This window comes from Halyomorpha halys, unplaced genomic scaffold (genome assembly GCF_000696795.3).
Source record: "Halyomorpha halys isolate HHAL.00 unplaced genomic scaffold, Hhal_1.1 Scaffold372.1, whole genome shotgun sequence".
NCBI lineage: Eukaryota > Metazoa > Arthropoda > Insecta > Hemiptera > Pentatomidae > Halyomorpha > Halyomorpha halys.
In genome coordinates, this window is record NW_027116001.1 from 501,411 (window position 1) to 526,690 (window position 25,280).

The window sequence follows — 25,280 nt, forward strand, 5'->3', positions numbered from 1 at the left end:
AAATTTCTTTCTCTTCACGCTTACTTCTTTCTCGCTTTAGTTAAAGTTTAACTTATAAATATGGACATTTAATACTTTTGATGTTTACGACCGATATTACTCTCGGAACCTTGTACTTTTTCCCATATGAAACTCTTCTGTCAGACAATCTTCAGTATTAGATATTTAATAATAGAATACATTTTACAAAATAGCAATATTACAGATATTACAAAATAAAAATATTAGATATTACATATTTAATGCAGTCATTGGAATCTATAACCAAAAACTACAAATAAAGCATTTATTTTATATTTACTTAATAGGTAATATACATTTTAATGTTTTAATTTTACAAAAAAAAAGAACTTATATACACATTAACATATATTGTATATGCAAATATAGGATGTCACTACAATTATTTGAGAGGGGGGATATAAAATTTCTTAATTGACAAATTACGTCTAATGATCCCATATTCCTATGCCTAATAATGTCCTAATTTTCCCATAGGAATAATTCTGAGGTTTGACATTTAACTCTTAATCTGCTCTTTGGATAAAAGTCCGAAGATTCTCCTGTATTTATTGGGTCAACTTAATTAGACTGTTTCCTTTTTAATTGTTTTCAAATAGGAACTTTTTCTTGCTCCTTTAGTAATACCTCATTACGTCCATTCCCTCTAGAGGGAAAAATTCTATGTTAAGTGGGCGGGTAATTCATGTTTAAAAGGTTTGTACAGTCTGGTCAAGAAGTAATTGTTCCCGCCTTTTTGGGGGAAGCTGAGGTAAACTATTACCCGTGGCTGTCCCTCGTAATGAAAACTTGACCTCTCTCCACCATGATTAGAATAAGTTGTTCCTCACAGATGAGTAAAATTCACTAAACCTAGCTCCACCTCTCATTTCCAACTTCTTCTTGTTCCTCCCCACAACCATCATTTTTTTTATAGGTGGATAACGAACTACAACCAATGTAAAAAAAAAAATGTTTACTCACTGAACAATTGTCGCCGGGAGTTCCACACGTAGCTTTTACAGTGAATACACAGTAATTTTATGACATCCTAATATTCCCAGCCAATTATCTTGTAAAGATTCTACATAAAAAAATAATAGAATTTTTATTGAAAATTTGTCTTTATTTTTTTTTTTGTAAGAATAATTTTGATCGTAGAACCAATAAATCCAGAGGTATTAGCGAAAACCTTACAAACTTACTTTTCTTACCTTCTTTCCAAGCCCCTTACAGGACTTTTGCTGTCTTCATTGCAAGACCTGAGCAATACAAGAAGTTACAAAACTATGAAAATTTTTGTTATAAATTCGAATTCCAGATCATACTGATAATAACTGTGATGTTATCAGTTGGTCCGGTCACCACTTGTGTGAACACGTTTACAATACAATGCAACAAGTAGGGGAGGAGCTGTCAGCCCTCCAGCAATACACTCTAGCAATCAGATTTTGCAGCCGTTTTAGTGACCTCGTAACAAGGAATTCACATTCTTAGAAGGTAAATAATAATGTAAAATTAGAGTTCTTAAATACTTAGAATATATTTTCTAATCCTTTGAGATTATTTCAGATAAGAAATAAACAACAACCAACATATAAATACAGAACATCTGCTAGAAAACAAGAACGTGTTAGTAATAGATTATCCAATTTGATTTTGTAAAAATAGGGAGATCAAATTTACCACCTACCTGTTCATCATGATATAATTTAGATCCCTGCGTCAGAACTAACAAATATAAAGTTACCAAAAGATATTTAAAGTTAGATTCTCTCGTTTAAATACTACTGGTTTTTGCAGGTATGACTATTTTAAAAATACATCTTTTGTTTAAGACAAATCTAAAATAATGTTTATCATTGAAATTAAAGCACTGATAACAGTGACTATAACGTCAATCAAGATTAAGATAAATACATACTTGTTCAATGTAATATGCACATTAAATGAATTATTTAATCCAACGTCTTAATGATCAATAGAGAAAAGTTTGTCAACTTTATACCTAGTTCTCCTGCTCAAAACGCGGGAATCTATGCCTGCAAAATATATAACGAAGAAATATTTATGATATAGTTTTAATTCATACATATATGTATCAATAATATTTAATTAAATTATATTGAAGACTAAATTTATCAATATTTGAAATTAGATATTCTATTATAACCACGAGTTGAAATAAAAATTGTCGTTTATATTTCTTAGGGTTTAAATTTACCTCCTTATAGTCACTGTGGCCATGCATTTGTTGAAATGGGTCATTTTTGTTTCATATGAGTATTAATATTTTTCGCACAATTAGTTTATTGTTGTTATTGACTATAAACATTTAAATGTAGTTAAATTTAGCCCATGAAGTTAAATCCTTGCAGGTGGTGAGGAAGGATATAATCAAGTGTGCATACTGCCGCCATTCCCCTATAATTGAGTGAAAGTTGGTTAGGTCTTCAAGTTAATTCACGATGAGGTGATAATGTGTATACTCTTTCGTTAAACTTCGTTTGTTACAATGTCTAAGGCAAATAACAGTGGCAGGACGAAAAAATCACATAATTACAAACCCTATGATACTTCAAATGTGAGTAATAATTTTATTGTTTGTGAACGGCGCCAAACATTGTGTAAGATTCTTTGAGAATTGTAACGACCTCTAACAGAGACGTAAAACCTACCCGGCTCTTCTTATTTCAGAATTTTGTTTACATGTTTGTTTTGTTTTTAAAGGCATTATTGTATATATTTGCTGCTGTATGTGAGTTTAGTTCTCAATGTACCTTCAGTAATTAAACATCCATGCTTTGGAATTTCTAACCTTGCCTCCACCATGTTTGACTTGTCATATTAGTTTTTCTATATTTCTCCCATCATTGTTTTTAATCTAAGTTTCATATTTTTTTGTTTTATTTTTTTCTAAATACGTTAAATGTTGATTCCAACGATCTTGTAATTTTTAGTTATTCGATTTAACAGAGTTCTAAGATAGATTTAAGTAATTTATGTACTGCTGTCTTCATTAATGCATGAAAATTTAATCAGAAAAAGTATCAGTTTACATTTAAGAATAAGCTGTTTCCTTCTTACTTGAAGCTTGCTACTTGTTAAGTGGTTGAAAACTTATCATATGATACTTCTGTCCCTCACAGTATATTATGGTCTATAAGTTTCTAAAATACTGATTTTCTCCTTTATTTTTCAGTCCTTTGTGAAGCGAATTACTGCAAAAGTTTCTGAAATTTTACCACAATCATCTTCTTGGGTCAGCAGATTATTTTCCCCTGCTCCAAAGATTAATGTGCGTGAACGTGAAGAATTAGAAGAAGAAGATGAAGAGGAAGAAGAAAGACAGCCCCCTTCTAAAAGACTTTGTTTTCGGTCATCTGAATCGAATGATTATACTCACCAAAACAATATTAACAGATTAAGTGATTTAGGTGTGTATAGTTTTTCTCAGTGATACTGTTCTTGTTGGTTTATGTAAACACTGATATGTATAACAACTAGGGCAGGGAGTGTTTTATCACACAGATTATAACCTTTTCTTGTACCAAAAGGTTGAGATTTATCATATGAATGTAGAAATAATTCTGTTTTGGAATGTTACTTTTTTGGTGGGAACCCAATTTTTGCAACTCCATTAGTGATATTTCTTTTTTTTTTAATCATTAAGTTTGATTGTTTGGTTAGAATCATCAAACTCCAATCTTATGCTTATTTCTTTGATGTTTTGATTAAAATTCTAAGTATAGAAATTTAATTTTCATTTATATTAACTTTCACAGAATTGTGTGTTTATAGTTTTACATATATATACTTACATACACACGTATATATATTAATGGGTGTGCCATGTTTTTGATACAGGGCTAGTATTTATATACATTCCTGAGCAAGCATCTTGAATACAGTTTTATCTTGATAATCTGACAAATATGGGACTAACAAGTTGCCAAAATATCTAATATCTATACCACTGTGGGCTCCAATTAAATATTAGAAAATGAGAAATTAAGGTCAAAATAATGCTTTTTAATTTGTTCTAGTAAGAAATCATAAAGCTTTTAACAAGTGTTATTTAAATGTAATTGGTGATCGTGTTATTAATGGAAAATAAACCCACTTTGGGCAGTAAAAATCCCACTTTTCCCTTTTGATGTCATGACTTCTTGGATTAACACCTGTCAGAACATCAGGATTGTACAGAATTTGTTTCATACATTTAACTTTCTATGTTTTTCCTTGTATTTTTTACAACTATACGCTGACTAAATCATTGTAAACATTGTATGACCTAATTCTGAGAGAGTATTTATTACCAAAATAATGTTACTTGTCATATTCCTTGAATATTACTTCAATTAATTTCTATATTCCATTTGGTTTAATTATTCTTGAGGTGCATTGGATTTATACAATTATCATTAGTGTCTTAGGATCTGCTTTTTACATTGATATAATTAATATATTACTTAAAAATGTGTTCATCGTATCTATCTAATAAAAGTGATGAATATATCATAACTTTTAGTTATATTAGCAATTTATTATAACATGTAGGCATGGTCTTGTAGTAGTGCATAGAGGGTTAATGATCAGGAGATTTATTATTTACTAAGTCAATGTAGGTTGGTTTAGTTATAATAAATTATTGCTTAAGATAATTTATATTCAAACATTTAAATCAATGTATAAAACCTTGTTAATGTTAGTTTTCTTTATTTTTTTGTTTAAAATTATTATTTTAATTTTATTTTATTCAGGAAATTGTAACTCAATAAACTTGATTTGGTTGAATTTTGGTCTTAGATCGAGAAAGTGGTGAGATCAGCCCAATTCTCAGTAGCCGGCTGGACACGGAAAGAGATAGAGCTGTGCCAGGGCCTAGTGGTCTACATTTGCGCAATTTTGTATCTTCTACCCCTGCTGTACGACCAACCACATACGAGTCTTCACCCAAAGCATCTCCCAGTAATTGATTTTCTCATTTGCTTTGATTTTATTTTTAAAAAGTAATATTTTCTTGTGATTTTATTTTTAATAAAGCTATTTCAGTTTTTAATACAAATCTTCCATAGGTTGATTTATCATCTAGTAAACTCCTGATTATCTGCGATATGGTGACCATCTTAATGTTTGAAAATTTAATCGTAGATAAAATTTAAGCATTTTCTATCCATTATTTAATAATTAATTCTTTTTAAACAATTTATTAATTGTTCTTATTGCACATTAATTTGTAAATTTAATTATTTGTTGTTGAATATAATTAATTTTTTACTGGTTCTAAAACTTTTTTTACTTCTGGTTTTTATGCAAGCTTCAGTTATCTGTAGCAGTAGTCATGCAATTCAATTCCATGAATAATTAAGATTCAACTCACTTATAATTTTTTTCTTGGAAACATTTTCATAGAAGGTCGCAGTATTGTGACCCTTTGAGTGTGGGTTACATTCTCACAACATCCAAGCCCAGTTTCAAATCACAGATTTAGATAGTAATTAATTTTTATTTTGTCAACTGTGGATGTGGAGATCTGACCGTTCAATTGGTTGGAGGAAAAATACAGTGATAAAGTCTGTTGCAGATCTTAATACCTATACCTTCCAGGTGATGTAACTACTGATCAATAAGTAGTACACCATCATTAAACAACCTTTTGCCAGAACCATCAGTGGTTCTATTTATTAATATTCCCAAAATTATTTTTATGAATAAACATGCATCTTAGTTTCAATTATTATCTTCGAAGCAATTTTATGTTAAAAATATTGAATCATCCCATGTTTGAATGTTTCATGTTTTTTGGATTGATTAAGATATTATAGTAATTATTATATTATATTTGAGAAATTAGGGTAAGTTGATACTAAAAATTAAGTAGATTTATTTAAATTTTTAACTAATTTTTCTCTGCTATTTTAATCAATCAGCAATTTAAAAGTATTATTGGTTTAAGAATATATTTTAATCAGTAAAATATTAACTTTAATTATGAGCAAATACAAAAAAATTTTCAATTGGTCGATATTTTATACATCAATGTAGAAAACAGTAATTTTCAAAAATATTCTTATGTATATGTTTGTATCTCTTTTGGCATTTTTGTGATGAATCTAGTACTTAAATACTGTTATGTATCTTTAAGATATATAATTAGATCTTTACTGCTCCTCTTTCTCGTTTGTGCCTTAACCTTGTTGCTTATTCTCTCATTTCCTAATCGGTTTTATTGTATTGTCTACTACTCGTTACAGGTGCTTATTTATTGCTTTTATAAAAGTACTTGTTTAGTAGGAAGACTCCATTTTCCATTCAATAGTGAAGAAGGTAAATATTGTTATATTTGCTTTATATTAATATGATCTGATTAAGGAGTAAGTCTTTCTTTAAATTTATTGGCTTGAAGTAACATAATATGGAGTAAGCTTATTCTAAATTATTAAGGTTGATTTTAAATTACTGTAAAATCTTATCTTTTTTTTCTAAGTTGGATTTTCCTCTATTTTTTAAAAATGTTTCTGAAAGGATAATGATTTAAACTTCTTTTACAGGATCTATGTTTTAATCAGGTCTATTTTTATGAGATCAATAATTGAATTAAATTGTCACTACTACACACTTTTCCCTGCCTAAAGGCGAGGTAAACCAGTAATTCCAAAAGTAGCAGTTTTAGAGCTTGTAGGGAATAGTCTGTTTTTAGAGGATTATTATGCTGGTATACTCATTGAAAAAAGTTAAAATTTACTAAAGAGTAAAGTTTTAAGTCTTTTTTAACAGTCATGAAAGTGTCATGTAGAAAATAACTAAATAAATGTTAGTAAGAAATAGACCTTTAGGTCAATGCATTTGTCCAAACTAAACATGATGGTAGAGGTCAGTGCATACCAAATACACTAGACCCATTACAGAGACTTTCAATTACACCTACTATCATGTATTGAATTATGGTATCCATGGACTAATGCTTTCAAATTAAAAAACCTAACATGAAATTTTAATCAATTAGTATTTTGTAGAACAGTTTCTAAGGGTTCCAATCACCCCATAAATTAAATAAAAAAACAACAACACAGGCTTAGAGGTGAATAAACACCAATGCAACTCTACAGCAGAAGTAAAAAGATCTAACTTAAGCAACAGGTGGAAATTAATATCTTTATAACTTTCATGGCTCATTTGTGTTTAGATTTTATACTTAGCAAAAAAATGCTGTAGTTATATGATTATTATCTAGTTATTAGATATTATTCTATTGTGGCTAATAAGATGGGTGTTTATGGTTATTGGGTTTAGTAATGAACGGATCCTGTTAGTAAATATGTATGTATGTATGAATGTAAAATGTTAATAAATATGAACCAACGGGCGAGGGGTAGACCTAAGATGTAGGTGGGAGGATTGCATCAAAACTGATCTATTAGATTAGGGTTTGGATGGGCATCACTGTACAAATATATGTTAAGAGAGATTCAAATATCAGTTTCAAACCCTCGAGTTTGCTAAGTATTTATTGTTATTATTAAAGAGATGCTTTTACCAGTTAAGATTTAAATTTAATTTTAGTAAAAATTATTATTAATAGTGCATAAACAAGTGAATTATTGGACCAATGTATTTCCTGGTTCACTAATTGTATTTTAATCAGATAAACTGTGATATTGATATTGATTTCTTAATCATTAATTTACCCAATCACTAAGAAAAAACAGAGTTTTTAAATTGTGCCACAATTTTCTAGTGACACCGTTACAAAAATTATATTATTTTTTTAAATAGCATCTCTTAATTCATTGTGGCAATATATTCCATTTTTTAAATATTGATCACTATGGCTAGTTAGTTAAATTGGTTAGATAAATCAAATAATAATTTAATTCACATGACTTGTCCTTTGAGATATGTTACTCATTCTTCCTTTTTTAAGGTGTTACTGCTATAGAGTGATTAATGACCAAGAATTGTAGAAGAGCCAGGATTGTGTGAATTTTTATGTCAGCTTGGCTAACTTTTTGCCACCTTAACCAGTATACTTAATTGAGAATTTGGTTCTCTTTGAAATTACCACATGTTGCTTATAGGCATCTTAGTTTGTTCTGTCTATGTCTATGTCTTATATCTGTCTACTAACCATGATGACTATTGTTGTCACTCGAGTATACTACTGAATCTATGTAAGCAATCAGCTGATACATGAATGTTTTAAAGGTTTTTTTTTTCTGTATTACTGAATTAGGACTCTAGAAAGTTATTGTATATCACTGCATTTTCAATAAAACATTTTGATAATGTGAAATAATCCAAAACAATGTGAAAGAAAATGAATTAAAAAAATAAAAAAAAAATTTTTGAACATGTAAAAAATGTTATTGTAGTATGTAAAATAAAAAAATTCATAAGTAAATAAATTTATATACTTAAAAAAATAAATTTTATAATAAAAACAATTTCAAGGGATGTAAAAATCCTTTAAGTTGGTAGAACTCAAAACGATCATAGCTGGTGGAAGCTTGGACAGTACTAAACCCAGTTCAGGACATTGCAAGGTGAAAGGGTTGTGATAGAGCTCTCCTTACCACTCTGAATGTAAGCTAGAAAAGTGACCCTCTTTGACAATAGTGTCATCAACCACAGTCAAGGTATTGAATCCAAGTTCCAAGGTGATGCTAAACACAATTGCTATCATGGAAATATTGTCATACTATCAAGATTTGCTTGATAGGTGATAGTACTTACAGCTGTTTGCATAAGCATGACAGCTAACTGTCCCATGTTTATACTTTATCAGTGAACAGATCTTATAATATCGTTTTACCAACCTTATTATAACTAAATACTTTTATGAATGGAATATGGTCCGGGTGCGGTAAAAAAAACCAACTCAAATAGTAGATAATTATACTATTTTATTGAGCCAACGTTTCGCCCCACGTTGCAGGGCTTCGTCAGGGCTAAAAAAGATACAAACACATAGTTACAAAAGGAAAAAAAAACATAAGTGTAAAATAACAGGGGTATAAAATGTAAAAAAGTAAGATATAAAAAAAATTAAAGCTTGTAAATAGTAAATGAAAAGGGTAATAGTAACAGATATATAAGAGAAGAAATATTAAAGAAAATACAAATAAAGAGATGTAAAAAGAAAAAAAAAATACAAGTCAAATGATGAGACAGAATGCATACCTGTTTTGATGGCAGTCTAAAAACAAAGTGACCGTTGGTATTGGGAGGAGTGGGGACGGCAGTTTTGGCACAATAACGAAAATAATTTGTAAAATAAAGATAGTAAAAAAGTATTTAAATTAGGTGAACAATAAATGGTAATATACATAATAGGGGGAGAAGAAATATTTAAAAAAAAAAACAGTTAAAAAAACAAAGGAAAAGTAAAGTATAAAATAATGGGATACAATATGTGTAATACATATACAATGTATGTAAGTAATGTAGTTTTTTTTACCGCACCCGGACCATATTCCATTCATCTATACACACGGTCAATCAATAATCTTCCAGTAAATACTTTTATGTTTCATATTTGTTTTCCTTCTATAATGACAGTTGCTATTTATTGTTTTTATCATCCATTCACCAAGTTGAACTACCAGTGTGAAACAAGCCCTGTCAAACTGTTGAGATAGTACTTCCAGGGCAGAAATGAACTTCAAGGGCTCCCACGTGTCTTGTGTTATATTGTCTGACTAGTTTTCTCGAGTGATTCCTCCTTTCTCTTTCTCCCCTGTACTGTGATAATCTTGCAAAGGACTTATACTGAATTAGATTTCTAATCTATCACTTAGATTCAGGTCACTGAATGTTTTGATTAGCATAGCAATCTCTGGTTAATGCTGCTCCAGTGATGACTGCTTAATACTGCTGTAAATCATATACCCTCATCAGCTTTCTAAAATTCTTATTTTTGACACAGAAAATGACATTCTTTTCAAGTTTTTTTTATAACTAAGTCTAATATAATTTGCTGATAAAGTATTAAAATAAATAATTGGCATCTCAAAGTTGTTTAACCTTTTCCTCCATCTACATTCAGCTTATCAATTGGGTGTATTCTGGTGTAAATATTTTGTCTTCTCTTTATCTTGAAGCTTATTTCATTAATTTTCTTAACAAGTCTTCAGTACTTTATGTCCTTTATTTATTTTATTTTTTTATGTTTGAAAAGTTACATTGTCTTTTCACCAGAGGTTCTTATCTATAATGATTACTACATGATGCATCTTTAGTATTGCTTTTTCACAGATTTCTAATTATTAAAAATAATCACTTGAGAGACCTGTAGGACTAGAATTTTCTTGTAATTATAAATGCCAAATGAGCACATATATAATTTATAATAAATTTGTAAGAAATATTTAAATTCAGTTCAATTATTTAATCCATTTATATATACATTTCATAAACCGATCTGGGAAATTATGCATTTTAAAATTTTCAGTCTTAAAAAAATATACCATATCGGACCTTGAGACCAATTGTCTATAAGGTTTGCCTTTTTGACATCAACAGCATGTCTTTTTAGAACATGGAAATTGTTTTTAAGACGTATTACAGTTCATCTGGATTCTGTTTCTATTTTTCTTGAGACATTTACAATTTTGCGAAATTGCTTCAATAAGTTTTATATTTTTTACTTATAGCATTGCCAGTAATTTAATCCAAGATATAGTGAGTGATGAATCCGAAATTGCTATAAAAGTCAAATTTTTCCAATTATATGTAACTGTAGCTGACTCAGCATCCAACCCTGAAGCTATATCTTTTATTTTGTCAGTAAATCAGTAGTATACAATTGCTTCCCATCAATTTCTCATGAAAACTGATTGAGTGGGGGGGGGGGGGATTCAGAGTAATTTTCCTTGAAAAATTGGTCTTAGCTAGGAGCTCTTACAAAAGTCCTTTTGAAAGCAGATGAAATCAACAAATCTACCTCTGGGAATTCAGATCAAACATCATTATAAGTATGATGAATAATTGTAGGATTAAATATTTATTGAGTCATTTCTGCCTTACTTCTGTTAGAAATGCTGTCTAACAAAAGCAATAATGCTTTTTTATATTATTTGACTATAAAAGATACATGGAGTCATTAAAAAATCACACCCTGGTTGCATGACTGTATTTTTCCAACACGTGACAATTTAGAAGAAATTATTCCAATGGGAAATTGGAGCAGTGTGTTCGGATGGTGATATTGAGAATATACCAGGCTAACATTGGTTGTTGAAGATTTTCAACTGAAACCATGTAGGTCCTGACTTCTCTCGTTAAAAAAATTAAGACCAGATAAAATCAAGACCCTGAAAATCATGTTTTAAATCCACATAAATTTCTTTCAATTCATATATTGACACAAAAATAGAGACTGGTCTGGGTTGCAGTCAAAAAAAGAACAAATAGTTTATAACTATTTTAATGTCCGACATTAAAATAGTTATAAACTATTTGTTCTTTTTTTGACCGCAACCCTGACCATCTTCTTATATTTAAAAATACGTAAAATATACAGTTAAAAAATACAGAAGACGTACATAAAACAAAAACAATAGGGAAAAAAATAAATGAATGAAAAAAAAAAGCAAAGAAAAAAGAAAGTAAGAGATTAAATAAATGTCTTAAAGTAAAGATTAAATAAACTTCGCTTTGAACAGCCCCGATGAAGCCCTGCAAAGTGGGGCAAAACATCCGACATTAAAATAGTTATAAACTATTTGTTCTTTTTTTACCGCAACCCTGACCATTTTCTTATATTTAAGTTTTTACGGTCAACTATATATACATATAAAAAAATAGAAACTGTATTGCTTTAAGTGAAAATGGAAGGGGAAGTAAATTTTGAACTGAATAATGTTAATTTGTTAGCACCAATAAATTTCTGAATTTGTTATTTATCAACATTTCATGGGAGTATCACATAAAACTATCAAGAGGTATATTAATTAAGAAGATTATTGATTGCATTGGTTTATTGGATTATTATTGGTTGCAGATATTGAGAGTACTTATTGGAACTAACCAAAGAGAAGACAAAACTAATATTCTTAAAATACATGAAGCTTTAATCATTTCTGAAATATATTATGATAGTTATATTCAGGAGTGTACTTGCAAAAACATTCCCACTGTTTTTGGTCAGAAACCTACTATTTCAATATGGTTTTAATATTAGGGCTTGGATGACATCTCAGCTTTTGAAAACATTTTTGCTGCTGGAATGCAAAGTTTGAAAATGTGTTTCTGGGTTTGTTTATATTTATATTTAAGATCTATTCCATTATTATTATTATGTGCTTTTAAATATCTATTTATAACATCAACTCCTTAGTTTTGATTTCTTACAGTTGGCGACTCTTTGTCTACATTTTTGACTTTTTGTTTCAATGTAATAAAATCCTAATATCCCTCTCCTTGTATTATCTATCAGCTTAAATCCTGGAGTTAGTCTGATGATAGTATTATGCATGGTTACAACTTTCGATATTGTCTTGAAATTGGGTAAAATGATCTGGCATACTCAGATAAACAGGTATTGCATATGGGCATGATTGTATGATGATGCTTGAAAAAATCATTTAAAATATTGGCTGTCCACTTCTAGTTAACTCATAGTTCGCGTTCTTGCTGTAGTGTATTCAAATTGCAAGGTTAATTAATATTGTTTTAACTTACATATCCACAACAAGAAACATGTGTTATTAATGTTTATTGAAGTACAGATTTACGTAAACTAATTGTAAATTAAAATGAACAACCTTAACTAACAAAGGCCCTATCCTATCTTATACTAATTATATCTACCCTATCCCTAAATATATATCTATGTACTTATTACTAACTTATAATCTAACCTACAATTAAAATACATACAATTGTTATCTATGTCCAAAGGTGAATAATAACACGTACGTACTTCCACTCAGCTGGTCGTGGCAGAAAGAGAGAAAGATCACTTTTCAATACACAGTTTTTAAACTTGACTTAGCTCACAGAGAAACCAAAAAATACACTAGACTTAACATCAATGTCCATTCATTAAAAAACAACCAATGACAGAACATATGATTTTTCTCTCCCTCTCTGTCCGATATCTCCCGCGTGTGCACTGCCATCACCAATTCTTCTGTCTCATCTATTACATAGCTTAGGCTGCCCACTAGTTACCTCATAGTTTTAACAGTTAGCTGCCAACTTCAAATTTATATAAAGTTGTATAACAACCTGTTCCACAATTTGTTTAAATTTTGTTGTTGCTGGATAAATATTGTAAGTAAAAAAACTATGAGGAAACTTAAAGTGGGCATCCCGATGAACAACACAGGCTACAAGTTATCTCATAGGGTGCAGTTAATTTGTTCCTAATGGAATATCTATTCTCCAATTTTAATGTCTTTTTGATGACTGTTTGTTTTTCCATAGTGATATATAATATATAATGAAAGTGGTTTCAGGCATGAAACAAAGAATTGTAATGTAACAGGACAAGCCCATAACAAATATTCTATAATGTGTAACATATGTTGATTAATAGCACCTACCTATTCTATCTATCAGTGGTTGTTAAAAACTTGTACAGGTGTGAACAATTTGTGAGGTCATAGTTAAGGGCAAAATCATCACTGCTATTGGCTTTATTCGCACTGACTATGTAGTAAAAAGGAAGAAACATCTAATACAATAGCGGTATACACAATTGTATGACAGAACTAAGTATCAATTTGTAGGATGCACGATATAACTGGACAACATATCTTTGATGATGAGCTGTCGCCCTATGTCCTAGTGTCACACTGCAACATTATGGTGTGGCAAATATGATATGAGATAATATTGCATTATAATGCTCTGTTCCATATCTTAACATACCTTTATAGAAATCTAATTCACCCTTATATCATTTTGTATATTATTCAAATAACATCAATACTTCAAATGTCTGAATTAATTAGTTAGTATATTCACACCTTTTAGGTATAATTTTAAAGAAATTTTTTTATTGTTTAGCTTTTGTGAAAAGAACTCCTGTGGTTGACGTAAAGAAGAATGCTAATAAAAGATCAAGTTTGAATCTCTCTAGTTCAAGTACAGTCAACTCTACCCAACCGAGTTTTGATACTTTTGTCTTTAGGAACCCTTTAAACAAGGTATTATAAGATTTTAATATTACCGTATTAGAAACATTGTAGATAAAATTTTAAGTTTTGAAGCTAAAAATGATTAAAGTCTTATAATTACTAAGTTTGATTGTGAATTCCTGGTGATTTTTATTGAAAGATCTTAAATCTGATTGGATTGGGACAAGAATGTGACAATTCACAATTTTCTAGACAATTAGAATTATGTGCAAACTACTCCTTTGTTTTTCTACAAAGCTATTTATTGTGGTAGTTTGTCTTAGAGCATAATTACAACACATTTACCAATAATATTATGGTTACGGTAAAGCATAATACAAGAGTTGCAGAATTTTTTTGAACTGGTCCATGGACAAATTTAATTCATGTGGTTTATTACATTCTTGCCCAAAGAACTTCTATTATAATTTAAGAAACTAAGATCAATTTTTAATTTGATGGAGAACTTATGTAGTTATCACTTTAGACATTAATGTAACATTTTGAATATACATTTAATATACAGATTGATTACTTTCTTTGTTCCAAAATGGTAGCCGATTGAAAGTTTTATATTTCCTTATTACAGTAATGGTGAAGGGGTAGAGGGAAATGTATATTTAGTCCAAATTAATTTTTAATTATTTCTTTAAATATTATTATTTTGGAGTTATTATAAGTATTCTTGTGCTATGTTTTTCATGAATGCTTTGGGATATTATTTGCACTACATCTGAATCTAATTTCATTTATTTTACTATCAAGTGATTGTTTATTTTAAATTGCAGAGTGGTCTGAGACCTAGAGCATCTTTAAACGAAAGTTGTTTTTACCCTGGAGAAACAACATATGGTGGTGCATCTGCCCGTGTCCTGACTGTGGATCAGCCAAAAGCAAGGGTTGTAAATGTTACTGCATCCCCTACCCTACAGAGGGACACCATAGGAACCTCAGCGCTAAGAATACTTAAAGCACTGGAACAGTTTTCTACACCAGTAAGTTCTAATATATCACAAGATTTATGGAAAATACAAGTAAATGTCAATGATTTACTCCTAATACCAATTTCATGCTTAGATTCTTATCCAAACTAATTCTAGCTTTAAGAACTTTTTGAATGAGGCTTAAATATTATTAATATTCATAATATATATTAATATCACTATTAATAATAAAATGATTGCCAAAATAGAAAATTATATCTGTTCTATAAAACTATATCTTACTTGTCGGTTCAACCTTGATAAGACCTTTAAATTAAGCCAAAAAATTAGCAAACATTAATAAGGCACACTACTAAATTATTACATCTTACTGTGTTTTTGTTTCCTGCCCACACACTCGAGCATCTTCTCAGTTACATCTACAGTCAACAGTATCTTCATCAAAAGTCATATTTACATTATTTTAAAACTTAAGAATTAAATGAGGAGAAGATGGTTGGGGGTGCGGTCAATGAAACACAAATAAGTATTCTTTTTAAACAATTTTGATCTCTTATCTCTCAACTTTATTCTTTTTAACATCCGACGTTTCGACCTCTCAGGTCATTCTCAAGGATTCCTTATTCTGTCTGTATTCCTTTTCTTTCCTTAAATTCATTAATGCCGGCTAATTGCCTTTGTCCCAATATTTTCTTCTATTAAATTATTTCCTAAATTTAAACATTTTAATAACAACTTTTATGTTCTTTAACAAACCCCAAACAGAACCTACTTTCAGCAGTTCAAGCTGTTGAAAGTAGGGAACCTACTTTCAGCAGTTCAAGCTGTTGAAAGTAGGTTCTGTTTGGGGTTTGTTAAAGAACATAAAAGTTGTTATTAAAATGTTTAAATTTAGGAAATAATTTAATAGAAGAAAATATTGGGACAAAGGCAATTAGCCGGCATTAATGAATTTAAGGAAAGAAAAGGAATACAGACAGAATAAGGAATCCTTGAGAATGACCTGAGAGGTCGAAACGTCGGATGTTAAAAAGAATAAAGTTGAGAGATAAGAGATCAAAATTGTTTAAAAAGAAACTAAACCACTCTCAAACAACTATAATAATAAAAAATAAATCTAACAAATAAGTATGATTAACTTATTTTAATGTGCCGACGTTTCGGCTAGAGTTTCTAGCCTTCTTCAGGGCTAAAAACAAAACAAGATAACAACCACAGTAAGTATAGAAAAATAAAAAAAATATAAAAAGAAAGTATAAACAAAATAATTTTACACATACAATGAATAGTTTTACAAAATAGAATTAATAAAATGAAGTAATGAGAGAAGCGGGAAATAAAATGTAGGCATAGGTAATTGAAAAAGCGGGTACAATAACTTACTTAAGGAAATGAACCACGGTCAACTATCTCTCATAATTATAAATAAATTAAAATTCTACCTACCTGGGTTTTAAAATTAAAAGAAAAATCTGGTGTCAGGGCCGCATCACACAGCGTTCACTTACCACCCTACTTTGAATTTGAATTTACTTTCTTGCATTTCAGAACGGCTATTTTTATATTATTCTCTGTGACAATACTTTCCTGCACTAATTTTCCAAATGAATCTTTCAGATGACAGAATTCAGAATATTGACTTACTCCAATCACAACTGTTTCCAGTTGAGTAAATTTAGATTTAATAATCCTCTCTATTAAATATCTATGAAAACAAAGGGTTCAAATATAGGTTGAGTGAAATTAAAGAAGTTATTATTTAATAACTATGATAATGGGCCATTGTTATCAAGTGGCGAAATTGTGTTTGTTCCCACCAGTTAAAAGTCGTGGTTAAACAGACCTTTTATTAATGCGTTTTCATCATATTCAGTCTTCTATGACTTTCTGCATCAAATATTATGTTATCTAAAACTTTCGGCTTTCTTACGGTATGTAATACATTTGTAGTATTACTATTATACCATTCCTGCTCTGTCATCGTAATCGTTTCCTGTAAGCACTCGAGCTTCAAATTTTTATCATATGAATATCCCTGACTGCTTCTCTGTTCAATGGGAGAGTATCAACTGATAGCAAACACCTAATTAATTCTCTAATCTTGAAATTTGCTCATTTATTAAAAAGTAGGTTGCAATAGCTATAGGTGCTTTACTTTGCACCAATTTTTCAGTAATATTGTTTGGCTTTGTGTTCAGTAATGAAGGAGTTTGTAATATCAAAATTTAACAAAAATAATGATGCAATTAATCGAGCTAAAAAAGTAATTGCATCAGATAACATTTAAACTCAGTGCGTAATAGATAGTGCATAAATGCCCTATGTATATATGAATGAAAAATCTGTAATTAGCTACTATCTTAAAATAAGAAAGTGGATGGTAATAATGTTTATTTTTCAACGTTAATGGAAGGTTATCTTAAAATGGTGGATTAATAATTTGATAAAGATCAAAGGGAGATATTTTATCCTTAGTACTTGTGGTATTTGTGATTTTCTGTCACAATGATATCTAAATTTGCAGAATCTCAGCTTGTTCAATTTCAAACTTTTTTTTGTCAATAGGTGTTAGATGCTAAAAAGATACCAGTTAGAACTGAAGGAACTAATCTACGTAAGAGAAAACCACCCCAACCCTATGAGGAACTCATCTTTCCAAGCATGCCTGAGCTACTGAGCTTAAAACGACGTGAAGTAGTGAGCAAACCTATAACTTCAGAAACTGAACCTCAGCCTTCAACATCAACAGCTGCAGCGGTAATGGTGACCTCAGCACCTGGGTTGTCAGTTCCAGCTGTTCCTAAACAGGTTATGCCTGCTCCATCAACCAATACAGAATATTCCTTAAGGTAAGGTTTAATTTTATTAATAATATTGAGATTATATACCTTGGTCTCTTATTGGTAAGTCTCAATTTAATAATCTAGCTATTAAATTATAGAAACTACTTTTCAAAAACTTTTATTAAAATAAACAAGATTTTTTTTTTTTATTTTATCGACATTTTGGAGTACTCCTTTGTCTTTAGATTCTATTTTTATGTAACTTTAACATTATCAAATACAACAATATTTTATTGTTTTTACTATTCTGGTTTAGGTTTAATTTCCATCTTTTTTATCCATATAAAATTTATTTTGTCACTTTAGTTAAAATCTTTTTCTTAGTGAAAAGGTAACCACTCTACCTATTAAAATATCATTTTCATTTTGCATTAAATGGACTTAGCTTTGTACTAATCTTAAATTTGTTTTCTATTTTCCTTACTTTCCATTTATTTAACTCAATCAATTTATTTATTTTGCTCTTTTTGAATAATTATTTGGATTTATATCTGAATAAATGTTGAAATATTTCAATTTTCATATCATTTTATATTTAGTTTATTTATAACCGCCGTATAGTGGTTGTTTAAATTTCCTACACTATTTATATTTATTGTAAATTAAATGGCTTCTTTCATTTTTTTTTTTTCCTTTTCATTGTCTGAAATTTGTGAATTTTCAAAGTCATACTGTAATAGGCGTTTTTAGCTTTTTTTGTTATATATCTGATCGAATTTATTGCAGTCTATTCTGTAATAAACACTATTTTTATCCATCATCCTTGCTAAATCTTTCTTATTACTGAAATATTTATTTGTCATTTTATGTACCCAATTTTATATTTGTAATTGTATGTACCCAATTTTATATTTGTATGATCATATTTGACCAGTGCCTTGTTTTATGTTGTTTTTTTTTCAATACGAATATGCAGTTTACATAGTTATCTAGTTTAAAGATCATTTTTATTTTGGTCTTCACTTTATTTAACTATTGGCTTTTTCCATTGATATTTTATCATTGTTTTGGTACTAATCAGTGATATTCTGTTTAGATTTATCCTTTTTCTTTTTAACCTATAGCTGATGAATTTTACTGTTTTCTTATTTTTTATCTCATCTATTTTTTTTTTTTAATAAATAAAAATATATAAATTTAATAAGTAAAACAACACTAGAACTGAAATTAAATACAGAATTAGTGTGTAATTTTTGTATAATTTTTTTTAATTGATGTTTTTTATTTATTATTTCCAACATATTATTCAGTTAATATGTTATTCACATGTATCTCACTTAAGTTGGCTTGCTGTGGTTTTTTAAAAATTCACATTAAATCTGTCCAGTTGATGACCTTTTTTATTTATTTTTATTTTCTTAAGTTTCCAAGTTGTGATGACAAACTTTATTTTTTCAAATTTTCTTACCTTCAAGATTGAATGAACTTAAGTTATTTATAAACAGTTCTGTATTTTAGAAAAATAGGATAGCCAATAAAGGAAACCCCATTTTATAATTATAATTATTCTTTTCCACTTATTTGTACTCAAGGAGATTTTGGGAAGTTAAATAAAATAAGTTGTCTGATTGTTGTACTCCTGTAGTTTTTGTGTATTCAAGGAAGTTTCAAAATATATATGTGTGTACGTGTATATTTAAAGAAATAAATAAAACAAAAAACATACAACTATGTACAACACATCCGACCTTCCTTCTTTAGATATTATTCTTACAATATATTGTCATCTTAAAAGAATATAGTGCCTATTAACAAAAGAAATTCCTGACAAAGTATTAAAAGTAAAGTAAAATTTTAATATTTTCTTTGTTTACTAATTTGCTTATGTGAATTTTTTATAATGATTTTTTTCGATATGATGGTGTTTATCTATTTTTTAAATTAACTTATATACTTTTTACTAATTTATGTAAATGTGTATTTATTTATTTTGTTGTATGTGTTCATGTAAATATAGTACATAACTATTTTTTTTCCACAGGCCTGAAAGCACAAAAGAAGGACATGTAGGAAGTATTAAAGGACGTCAAAAAGATGAAGAACTGGAAACAGAAAGAGTACCGGAATTGAATCTTCCTAATGTGCAGCTAACAATTACATCTTTGCCCAAATTTGACTTAAAAGCTTCAACAGAAGCTAAATTTAGTTCTCAAAAAAATGATACAGTGGCAGTTTCACAAAGTTTACCAAAATTTAAGTTTTCAGATCCTGAAATTTTAGAACAGATTTCTTCGGAGAAGGTTATTCCAAATTTGCAAGTGAGTGACTTTAAATTTAGTGAACCTCTTGCTTCAATTGAACTAAATAAGAAAATACCTCAATCTCCTTCATCTCAAAATCAATTTCCTTCAAGTGACAATCTCAACAAAATAAACACTCCTAAAATGAAAGTACACTCTCCAAACTTTAAACTTAAAAGGAAATCTATTGAATCTATTCCTAAAAAAGAACCTGTAAAAATCTTTGAATTGAAAAAGTCTCCTGAAATGAAAACCGGTAGCATTTTGGAAGTATTTAAAAAAAATAATGCAAGTTCGGAAAAAATCGAAACAATAAAACATCCTGAAAAGAGTTTACAGTGTAGTAAATGTAAAGTGAATTATGATAAAAAGAAAGGTAAATGTTCTTGTGAAAATTCTGTTGAATCTATCAAACATTCTAAAGACAAAGCATCTGAAACTAAATTAGAAAAAAAAAAGAGTGCAACAGTTGATAATTCAGAAAATAAAAACAAATCTAATAGCTTAGAAAAAGGAAGCAAACCTACTAATGCTCCTCTAAAAGGATTTGAGGGTTATAAGAAACCTGCTGATACGTGGGAATGTAAAGAATGTTTCGTCATGAATAAAAATTCATCTGATGCTTGTGTGTCTTGTTCCACTCCTAAAAGTGGAAAACCTCAGAACCCTGTCAATACTCTAACTTCTGCTCCTGCTGCATTTACATTTTCTTCTAATGGAAGTAAAACCGATCTGACTAAAACTACTACCAATTTTGTACCCATGGTTAATTCTATTAAAAAACCTCAAGGACAGTGGGAGTGTAATACATGTTTGGTACCAAATAAAGTTGATGTTACTAGTTGTGTTGCATGTAGTGCTCCAAAACCTGGCTCCGCGCCTCCTGAGAAACCTAAGCCTACATTTTCTTTTGGGATTCCTGCTGCATCAAATGAAACCGGTGGCTTTCAATTTGGATCAAATATAAATGCGCAGAAAAATGATAGTTCCAACGAGAAGCCAGCTCAGTTCTCTTTTGGAAGTTCTAATGAAGAAGTGAAAAGTTCTGTTTTCAAGTTTGGAACAGACCAGAAAAGTGATTCAGTGCCAAAAACCAATGCCTCATTTCCACCTCTTATTAATTCATTTAAAAAATCCAATGATAAGTGGGAATGCAATACCTGTCTAGTTCAGAACAAGAATGATGTCAGCAGTTGTGTGGCATGTAATGCACCTAAGCCTGGATCCAATCCGGTGGAAAAGCCTAAACCAACATTTTCTTTTGGAGTTCCAAATACGAATTTGGCATCTGCTTCAAATGTTCAGATAGGCTTGAATTCAAATGCTCAGAAAATAGAAACTAGTGCTGTTCAACCTCAATTTACATTTGGCAGTCAGCCTGATGAAAAGAAAACCACTAGTCCCATTTTCAAATTTGGAACCAGTGAATCTAAGCCTAACAATGAAAGTAAACCTACATTCACTTTCATGAACTCCGATAAACCTAAGGGAAGTGAAGCACCAAAACCTGTAGTTACAAATTTGTTTTCCTTTGGAAGTAATGCCAAAGAAAGTAAAACAGATGATACTTCTGTTGATGATGAAAAGCCTCTTAAGAAAAAAGTTAGTTTTGGGAAGCCCCTGGTTTCTGAAAAGCATATCAGCAATGATACAAATTCTTCAATATTTGGTAGTGTAATATCAAAAAATAATGATGGTTCATCAAATTTCGCTTTCCCAACTAAATCTCCATTCGAAAATAATTCCACTGCATCCAAGGAACCTGCCAAAGAGCCCGTTTCGAATGCATTTATCTTTGGCAGTACTGAGCCCAATGCTGTTTTGAAACCACCTATATGTGAACCATCTAAACCAATTAGCTTTAGTGCACCGCCTAGTGATACTGTTAACCTTGCTAACAATGAACATTCCAATACGCAAAATATTTTTGGAGGATCCTTTGCTGGCTTCAAGCCTCCGGAAACTGAAAGCAAACCATTTTCTTTTATGGGAAATACACAAAGTAACCAAGGAGGGCAGTTCACATTCAATGCTGTGGCACCTGCTCCCGCCGAACCATTTGGTAGCCAGCAGCCCAGTTCAGGAATGCCAATGTTTAATCAACAGCAACAACAACAGGCTCCTCCAGCACCTTCATTGTTTAGTCAACAGTCAGAACCTAAACCATTTGTCTTTGGTGCACCACCTCAGCCACAGCAGCAGCCACCCTCATTCTTCACATTCACTGCTGCTCCTCAGGTAGGGTTTTACTTTGTCTTATTTTGATTTTTTAAATGAGAAAAAAAGTTAGATCTGGATATGAATCTTTTAATCCTATCAAGATGCTGTTATCTATCTTCATTTCATTCTTTGATGATGGTATCAATTAACTTTAGCACCATTTTATAGACTTAACTATAGCTATTCATTTTATTTTATTTTTTTAGTCAAGTCTATATTTTTCCTCCAAAGAATGTAAAAGGGAATTTGTTTTATCAGTAAATAATGTTTCTTATCGTAATTAAGTGACAGTAAAAAATTTATTATTATTTTTGTTAAATAATGGAGGAAGTGTCCCAAAAGTTGACGTCTTCCCTAAAGGAACCATAAAGAATTTTTTTTCCCTACAGTGGACCCTCCTTTTGTCTACAGGTGAACCTGAAAATTTTCATTAGTTTTTTTAACATTTTTATGATTATAAGCTGAGGATGTATTAATCTTGTGAGGATACGTACTTTGAAATAACTGTTCATAGTGCGTTTTAGGAAACAAGTGGAATGATTAAAGCTAAAGCATTTAAAAAGTAAATGGGTTGGGAAAAATGCAACAAAATATACTCCTTGCCAAAATGATATTGATGAGATTGCCAGAAAGCTCGAGATTTTTGGGACCAAGTAGAAGCTTTGTAGGCATCATAAATTCGCCCAAATGATTTCAAAACTATTGTTTGATCATGGAAGCCACATTTTATGTTCTTACTCTGATTGATTTTTATATTATGGGAACAAATCAAAGCCGCCTATATATATAACTTTTCTTTCTTCTCAAATCCTATTGCTGGAATAATATGGTACAGTTCACCAAACTGATTGATTTTGTTAATATCAACATTATTTACATATGCCTATATACATTGCCCTATAAGAAGGGGTCCATTTTAGCCTGAGATTTTTATTTTCTTAAAAAAATTATAATTTTTTCTAGAATTTTATTTTTTTATCAAGACAGTTATAACTGGATAGATTTTGCTATTTTAGAACTCTTTAGATCAATTTTACTATACAGCTCGTGGAAATTATCAAGCCAAAACAAATTGGTGGTATACTGTTAGCACACATCATCTTGTAATTACAATTATTTTTTGGCGTTATTGAAACATATTTTTGGTTTCTCCTAATAAGTTTATATTAGGCAGTTAGATTTTTTTTTTAAAGAATCATTTGAACAGAATCCGTAATTGACCTTTTCTGTGAGATGGTGTTTATATTATAGTATCTCTTTTTCCCAAAAATTAATTACATTTATTATTTATATTTCAGAGTACTGGTATTGGTGCAGCTACTACACCTGCATTTGGTGGATTTGCTGCACCTTCAAACTCCGCTCCTGTTTTTGATCCAAATGCAAAGCCATCATTTAATTTCACTGGTGGTGCTACACCTTCTTTTTCGTAAGTCCATTTTTGTTTTGATATACTTAGATGTAAGTAGTGTTTAACACTTTTCATGGAGGCATAAATTTAAGTATGTAATCGTGTCTTTTAGAATAACCTATCCAAGGCTAATGGTAGGATGATCAAGCAAATGTATTCTGTTAAATTGTACCTGCAAGAATATAACATACCTAGGGAGGTTAAAGTAGTATAAAGTGTTTGTTTTTTTACAAACTACACCATAGTATATCTAGTCTACTCTGAAAAACTAAGTTTTTAGTGGAAAAACTTTTTTTTCTTTACTTTTCCCCATACTTAGTCATTTCTGGTATATGAAGTGGTTCTCCTACTGTGGGTGATGGAAAAAAACTTCAGTCACTACATGCAAGGTTTAATCAGTACATAAACATAAAATATCTGCATTATATTTATTTGCTAAACAAAAAGGAAAGAACAAAGCTGCATTGAGATCAATACATCATAACCTAAAGAAAAATTAATGAAGTTATGACAATATATTGTATATATTTGTCAAAAGAACCATTGACACAGAAAACATATATGTTCCATTGAATAATGAAATGTCTTTCCACCACTTGTCCGCAAGTGGTTTCAAACTAGTAAATATGTCCGAAACTGCTGCTGAAGATGTTAGTAAATACTTCCTGAAGGTGATAAATAAAGGGGCCTCTGAGGCAATAATGGAGCCTTGCGCTTGACAGCAATATGCCATGAAAAAATCTGTAGTAATAAACTAGCTGGAGAGCTTGCATGTGAGATGATAGCACACTTCAGTTGTTTTAATTAAAATATGTATATTGAACTTGGGCATAGATCAAATCTAGTGATTATTTTCATTTGTATATAAAACTAATTAATAACTATATTATAAACAAAAAAAGGATTTAAATATATATATATTTTTTTAAAATGGATTTAGTGAATGACAAAAATTCTTCCTTATTAAAATACAATAATTTATTTCATATCATCAGCAACGTTTCGGGAGATTTCCCCCATCTTCAGGCTGCTAAAAAACAAAACCATAAACATGTGCTTACAACAACACTAATATATCATATACACTGAAAGAACTATTTATAAATTATTTAGTTGATAACAAAAAACCTATATATGACATATAATTTTCTCCTATTTGTCATTCTTGCTAATATATTATAATATTAATGTCATTTAATGAGTAAAACTTCCTAATGGTCATACATTTTAGGAGAATAATTACCTTTCTGAAGGTTATCTTCCATTATGATAACAACCATATAGACTATAAAATAATTTTCTTTTCATTAGGCACACATTATATGGATATTATAAATAAATTAGCGTTTTAATTTTAATGTGGTTTTTTATATAATATATAATTAATTTAGTCAAAGTTTTTATAATTATAAAAGAAAATAATGTTATATAATAAATAGAATAGAAATGGTTTTTTGAAAAATTGTTAATTTTAGCTTTTATTGTTCATCTTTGTG

The 25,280-nt window shown here is 29.8% G+C and overlaps 1 protein-coding gene and 1 long non-coding RNA gene across 2 annotated transcripts in view; one reads left to right on the forward strand and one right to left on the reverse strand.

Annotated features, from left to right (window-relative positions):
* Positions 1-1,505: 1,505 nt before the first annotated feature.
* On the reverse strand, positions 1,506-2,364 carry LOC106681875 (uncharacterized). Its single transcript, XR_001343314.3, has 3 exons — positions 2,225-2,364; positions 1,925-2,042; positions 1,506-1,844 (listed from the first exon to the last, which is right to left on the reverse strand). It is a non-coding gene; the product is annotated as an uncharacterized lncRNA (long non-coding RNA).
* The window catches only part of LOC106681873 (nuclear pore complex protein Nup153), a 27,036-nt gene continuing 4,019 nt past the window's right edge, over positions 2,264-25,280 (forward strand). The window contains exons 1-8 of the mRNA XM_014422419.3: positions 2,264-2,584; positions 3,203-3,437; positions 4,810-4,971; positions 14,017-14,156; positions 14,915-15,121; positions 17,636-17,919; positions 19,895-22,391; positions 23,672-23,802. Coding sequence (XP_014277905.1) covers positions 2,516-2,584; positions 3,203-3,437; positions 4,810-4,971; positions 14,017-14,156; positions 14,915-15,121; positions 17,636-17,919; positions 19,895-22,391; positions 23,672-23,802 — 3,725 coding nt within the window. The 5' untranslated portion in view covers positions 2,264-2,515. The remainder of the gene's footprint in view (positions 2,585-3,202; positions 3,438-4,809; positions 4,972-14,016; positions 14,157-14,914; positions 15,122-17,635; positions 17,920-19,894; positions 22,392-23,671; positions 23,803-25,280) is intronic.